Below are 7,169 nucleotides of genomic sequence, written 5' to 3'. Positions count from 1 at the left end.
CCAGCAGAGGTTAGACACAGTTTTGCTGACCTACTGTAATACACCAGATCAGGACCAGCAGTTTTGTACTCATCTTGATACTCTGAGACCCAGAGTACTGTCTGCTATAGGGGGCCTGTTCTGTTATGGGGCAGAATATTCCCCTGAACTGGCTCGAGGTCAGATGCCGTCTACCCTCTACCTTTAAAAAAAAAAAGTTAGAGAATTGTAATTTCTAAGACTTTCTTAGTAAGGTGGGAGGAAAAGTGTATTGCTTAAACTTGCTGCTATCTATATTCACCACTAGGTGGCAGTGTTATTCACATAGCTTGGGTGAATGAGCTAGTAAAAAGGAGAGTTCCAATTCAACTTCCACGTGTCCATAGTGTTATTGAATGTAGACATTACATACTGTGTTTTCTAAATGTTCTGCTGATGCAGACATAACACAGGTGTCATCAATACCAACATGATCTTCAATGTCAGGAAAACCAAGTGTAGAAAAATCATGACTGAATGTGAGAGTGCAGCACATAAGAGAGGATTACTGAGAGTTCTAAGAGGAGAGAGAGAAGAGGAGAGAAGAGGAGTGATTCTTTCATTTATATGATAAAGTGAATCAGACGTACAAACTAGTGCGGTGAGGTGAAATGTCAGTTGTCTTGTTTGCATATGTGAGCTGCTTCACTGCTCCACACACTTTAAGAGCTGTAGTGGTGATCAGAGAGTGTTCAGTCCTTTAACACACACTGACACACAGCACAATGATGATGTCACTCATTCTACTGCTGGGGACACTGGGACTCCTCACTCAGGGTGAGACAAACTGAAATAAGTTTAGTTTTCATTTTTACTTGGCTTTGGATGGTCATGTTTATTTGCTGCAATTTTAATTTTCAGAGTTACAATATGTTTAATTTGGATTTTATTTATTTAAAATTCATCCAAATTTAAATGTTATTATGTATGTGATTATTTTTTTAGAATCATTTGGGGAAATAATCCTGACTCAGACTCCAGGATCTCAGTCTCTTACAGCAGGACAGACTGTTTCTATCAGCTGCAGGGCCAGTGAGAGTGTTAGCAATTATCTCAACTGGTACCTACAGAAACCTGGAGAAGCTCCTAAACTCCTGATCTATGCTGCATCACACCGTCAGTCTGGGATTCCAGCTCGTTTCAGTGGTAGTGGATCTGGTACAGAATTTACTCTAAAAATCACTGGAGTCCAGGCTGAAGATGCAGGAGATTACTACTGTCAGCAGGGTTACAGCACTCCATTCACACAGTGTTAGAGCGCCATACAAAAACCTCCCTCAGCTGTAGAGGAACTGCTCTGAATCAAACACAGACTGATCTGAGATCAACTGCAGATCTTGCTAAATCTGCACTCAACTCAAATCATCAACTCCAAAACACTACAGTACTGAACCGTTTGCTCTTTTAAATTGTCATCATTGTGTAATAGATATCTACATCTCTACATATGTAGCAAGTTAATGTCTTTCCTTTAAACCAACCCCTGATAACGTCCTGCTTCCACACTGTGTCATATGTATGTGTGTGTGGATCTCTGTTCTCTCCAGTTAGTTTCCCCAGACCCAGTCCAGAGTTCCTCTACAGATCTTCATACTCACTGTCCAGCCCTGAAACAAGGCCCTGCCCAGAGGAGGGATATAAGGAAGTGTTTGGAGGAAGAAGAAAGAGAAAGATGATATTTTGGACATCTGGTTGTTCGAGTGATAGTTTTGATATTTGATTCAGTGCTTGGCTTATTTTCCCACTTACTTTTGATTCTGAGCTTGTTTGATCCCTCTAACTTGGCCACTGTTGTAAATTTGTATATAGTGTGTATGTATTTGTGTGCTCTGGAAAGCAGGGAAGGGCTGCCGTTGAGTTTGGGCCCTGGGTTATTTTGTCTGTGTTATCACTTAGGGAGTTAATGTAGTCTTATCTTAGTATAGGATATTATCAGAGCATGGTTGTGATCCATCAGCCTGTGGGTTATGGTCCCAGCACACTTCCACTGCACCACTCTGCTCTCCTGCTAATAGAGAAATAATAAAATACCTACAAACTCACTGAAATGGACAGAAGTGTTCTAGTATGTGACTGTTCATTCATTCATTCATTCATTCATTCATTCATTCATTCATGTATTTGCTGTCACGGCGTTGAGCAGGATGCACAGACTCCCTTGACGATGTGAAACATTTAATGACATGAAACATAAAGGACACGCGTGGCACTCACACATAATAACACTAATAGACAGGAACACACAAACAACAACGACAACATAAAATGGTACAAACGTTGGGTTATACTAACAGCGGCTACACACTCATGGACACTAACATTACACTAACACTAACAATGACCAACCATGAGGCCCACACTGACAGGGCTTTAAATAGATATACACTCAACGTGAACCCCGTACAGGTGCGTGCCATCATGTAGGGGGTGTGACAACAAACGTAATTCCCCTGCATGCGGTGGGCCAAACCACGTGACTCATGGGGGGAGAAGCATTCCATTACATTTTTCAATACATTTTATATTCATTATCTAAACTTACTTACTAGAGAACATAATTTTTATTCAATCTTGATACTGTGTTATTGGTAATTATTTCCTTTGCCTGTGTATGTAATGTTCAGATATAAAATGAAGAACTGAAACTAGTCTCTAGTAATGTCAATACCAGTCAGAGTGAAAGAGAACGAGAGCAGTGGGGTGAAACAGATTTGTGTTTACAGCCCTGAGAAACCTGCTCCTTCCCAGAATAGAACAACACTTTTTGCAGATGTTCAGCTTTCATTAGCCAAACTTACTCAAGCACAACACACTCCAGTGCAAAGAATCTTACAGTGCAGATAGTGAATAATAAAATAATACAAGAACAGACCAAGTTCAAAATGAAGCTTTATTAAAGTGAAAACAAAACTCAATAATTAAACCCACCCGAGTGGTGAATTAAGAAAAAAGAGCATTCTTCAGACTATAAGCTCCATTGTTCAGGGCTGTGTAAGTGTGTTACATCACATTACAGCTGACTGAGGTCATCATGGAAGATGGTAGAGCTCCTCCTCCTCTTCCCTAAATGCAGCACTAACAGTCAGTGAGCTGCTGTGGCTGTAACTGCAGTTCTGTTCTTCTACTCTGGTCAGAACACTCTGCTTCACATCTTAGACATCCACTGTACAACTCACCAGCGCCCCTTGTGGAAAGTGTGTAGACCGCAGGCACAATAGAGATCCTGTACAGAGGAGCGATTGAGAGCACTACACCACACACACTTTTAGAAATATTTACATAAAATGTACTAGATACTTCTTATTTATCATTCTCTCTAAATCTGTTCATCAGCTCCAGTTATCCAATAATCAGCACACTGTAGCATAGTTTTATGACATTGTTCATACTGAATAGAAATATTATTTCTATTCATCTATATATTACATTGTATTATAAGGTTTATAGTTCTCTAGTATGGTTGGTTCTGTTAAATATGGTTATATAAGAGGTATTCAGTGGAGGCATTACTTCAGAGAGAGACCACAGAGTATTTGGTAGACATGTATTAATACAGAGAGACCGCAGAGAGTATTTGGTAGACGTGTATTAATACAGAGAGACCGCAGAGAGTATTTGGTAGACGTGTATTAATACAGAGAGACCGCAGAGAGTATTTGGTAGAAGTGTATTAATACAGAGAGACCGCAGAGAGTATTTGGTAGACGTGTATTAATACAGAGAGACCGCAGAGAGTATTTGGTAGACGTGTATTAATACAGAGAGACCGCAGAGAGTATTTGGTAGATGTGTATTAATACAGAGAGACCGCAGAGAGTATTTGGTAGACGTGTATTAATACAGAGAGACCGCAGAGAGTATTTAAGTAGACGTGTATTAATACAGAGAGGCCACAGAGAGTATTTGGTAGACGTGTATTAATACAGAGAGACCGCAGAGAGTATTTGGTAGACGTGTATTAATACAGAGAGACCGCAGAGAGTATTTGGTAGACGTGTATTAATACAGAGAGGCCACAGAGAGTATTTGGTAGACATGTATTAATACAGAGAGGTCACTTTGCATGTGCAGCACCTGCTTCAGTGCTCTGGGAGTGTTTATAGTCCTGTGAGTTTAACACTTCATGACTGAGAGCTGCCTGCCCCAGCAACTTCACCCACAGCAACCATGACTTTGATCCCCATCTTCATCTACACACTGGTCCTCTGGACTCAAGGTAAAAGATCATTTTATGCTTTGCTTTTGAGGTGAATAACCTAAAAAAACCAGATGTCTTGTTTAATAAAATATTCTAAACCTTCTATTAACAGATATAAGCAACATAAGAAATGGAAAATAACATATGACTTAAATTGGATTTGCTTTGTTTTTTTTTGTTTTATCCCCCAGAATCCATGTGTCAGGTGACTGTGACTCAGACTCCTGCAGTGAAATCTGCTCTTCCAGGAGACACAGTCACCATCAGCTGTAGAACAAACCCTGCAGTGTATAATAATAACTATTTAGCCTGGTACCTGCAGAAACCTGGAGAAGCTCCTAAACTCCTGATCTACTTGGCTACTAGCTTACAGTCAGGAACTCCAGCTCGTTTCAGTGGTAGTGGATCTGGATCTGACTTCACTCTGACCATCAGAGGAGTCCAGACTGAAGATGCAGGAGATTATTACTGTCAGAGTTACCATTATATCAGTAGTACACCCCTGTTCACACAGTGTTAGAGAGTCGTACAAAAACCTCCCTCAGTCAGACTGCACAGAGACTGCACTGCTGCAGCTGGGACCTACTGCAGGTGTTGAGGTGGCGGATTTGATACAGCACAATAACACACTCTGCGGAGGTGAGGAATCAAACTGCATTAAATCACTACTGAACAACACAATTCTATAGAGGACCTCATTTATACTGCAACCTACTCTCAACTGCTCAACTCACATTGTAATCTCAAACCACTCACCGCCATGCCATTTATGTCACCTGTAAACTATATTGTAAAAATCAATTGTGGAAGACCATTCTGCCATCCATAAAAATTTGTAGTTTCATATTTTGCTGTATTTTTGTATATGTTTGTAACGGCCAGAGTGCCGCAAGGCGAGGAGTAGGACACACAGGCTCTCCTGATGAAGACAGATGTTTAATAAGATGTAACGAAATGTCAAGACACAGGTAGGTGAGGATCCAAATGCAAGAGTTTATTGAAACACAGGCAGGAAGGAGTCACGAGGTGGGTTGGTAGAGCAGTTGTTAGTGAAAGGGGGATTGTGAAGAGGAGAAAGGGGGGTCTAGTTCAAAATCAAAACTAGCAGGCAGAATCCGAAGTAATCCAAAGGGCTGAGAGTGAAGCGTCGTCTAGGGGGGAAGCAGAGGTCAATATCCAGGAGAAGCAACAAGAACAAGGAATACTCTGTATGCATAAGAATAATACAGTACTTCACGAGTAGGGTAGGGAAACCGGGAGGTTATAAAGGAACCTGAAATAGGAGACAAGTGTCACCTATCAGTACACATCTAGGTCTGGGCAGGGAAAGGCTAGTGGTTTGGACCGATACTGTCACATAAGCACACACGAATAACTAACATATTGGCATTCACATGAAACAGGTGAGCTCAGGCAACAGGTTACAAACATAACTTGCAACACTAACGTGAAAATAAACAGGAACAAAGACCGACAACGATGCACATGCCCACAGCGGTTTAAATACATACAGACATTACATGATAAACCACGTGTAGGTGTGGGCAAACATGGGCGTGGTTACAAACGAGATGAAGAACTCCCACAGCACGCAGTGGGCTGTACCATGTGAACAGTGGGAAGGAGAGCATTCTGTGACATATAATTGATGCCGCAGGGTTGCACAAATCTCTGGAGAATGTTTGGGCAATTGTTGAGGTGCTAACCCCATCCCACCTGACCCAATTAAAATAATTTTTAGGTTTGATCAGTAATTATGGCTGATTCATTCCCAACCTGCATACCATCTTGTATCCATTGAATGCCCTGTTGTGTAAGCGTGCACAGTGGCATCGGTCTATAGATTGTGGATCTGTGTTCGGGAGGGTAAAGGAACAGTTTGTGTCACACAATGTACTGACACATTATGAGCATCAAAACAGCATGTGATGCATCACCCTACAGTATTGGTGCAGCCATCTCTCGTGTGCTTCCCAATGGTGAAGGGAGGCCAATAGTTTTTGCATCAGGGACACTCAGCAAGACAGCACAGAATAATGCACAAACTGAACGTGAGGCCTTGGCAATGATATTTGGAGTAAAAAAGTTCCACCAATATCACTATGCACATGGCAGCAGCATGCATGCAGAGGTGGGCTTTACTCCTGTCAGTGCACAATTACTCCACTGAATACAAGAAAGCATCATCCCAAACGCTGAAGGTCTCTGTGCAGCTGCTGTTACAAGTGGAAGACAAAGAGAAGGTGGACACTGGTGATGTCTACTTGAGACAAATGGAATCACTACCAGTGAGCTCCAGTGGTATTGGTTATGAGACACAGGCAGACCCTTATCAGGGTACCATACTGAAACCTTATCAGCAGTCCTGACGCTGAACTGTCTGTGCAGCAAGGGTGCATAATGTGGGCCATGAGAGTAGAGTCACTGTCCCTCATAAACTGAGCTCCAGAATCCTTAAAGAGTTGCACACTGGCCATCCTGGGGTGGTCAGAATGAAGGCTAAAGCCTGTAGCTGTGTGTGGTGGCCTGGTCCTGATGCTCACATTGAGCTCCAAGCTAAGAATTGTCAGTCCTGCCAGCAGATTCAGAAAATGCTGTGCCATGCTCCTCTCCACTCGAGGGTTTAGCCCAGTATCCATGGCAACATACACACATAGACTTTGCAGGCCCAAGTGAAGACCATATGTTCATGGTCATTGTGGAAGCCCATTCTGGACATGCACAACCGCTTCTGAAGCAGGTGAGAATCTGGCCAGCAGGAGCCATCTCTGCCCTTCAGGACTGTTTTGAGCAGACGACATGGATCACGTTCAAGGAGGCTGCTACTAATAGTGACGCTGTTAACCTGGAGGAATATACAGCATCAGTGACTGGCTACATCAGCAAGTGCATTGATGATGTTACTGTCTCCAAGACCATCATGACACGCCCCCACCAGGAGCCGTGGATGACT

The 7,169-nt window shown here is 42.3% G+C and overlaps 1 gene segment (V, D, J or C); it reads left to right on the top strand.

Moving 5' to 3' along the window:
- Positions 1 to 684: 684 nt before the first annotated feature.
- Positions 685 to 2,061, top strand: LOC113569378. The segment is given in 2 exon segments: positions 685 to 795; positions 964 to 2,061. Coding segments are annotated over 2 exon segments (363 nt in total).
- Positions 2,062 to 7,169: the final 5,108 nt, after the last annotated feature.

This window comes from Electrophorus electricus, chromosome 2 (assembly GCF_013358815.1).
Source record: "Electrophorus electricus isolate fEleEle1 chromosome 2, fEleEle1.pri, whole genome shotgun sequence".
NCBI classification, from domain to species: Eukaryota; Metazoa; Chordata; class Actinopteri; order Gymnotiformes; family Gymnotidae; genus Electrophorus; species Electrophorus electricus.
This window is presented reverse-complemented; position numbering and strand designations above follow the sequence as displayed.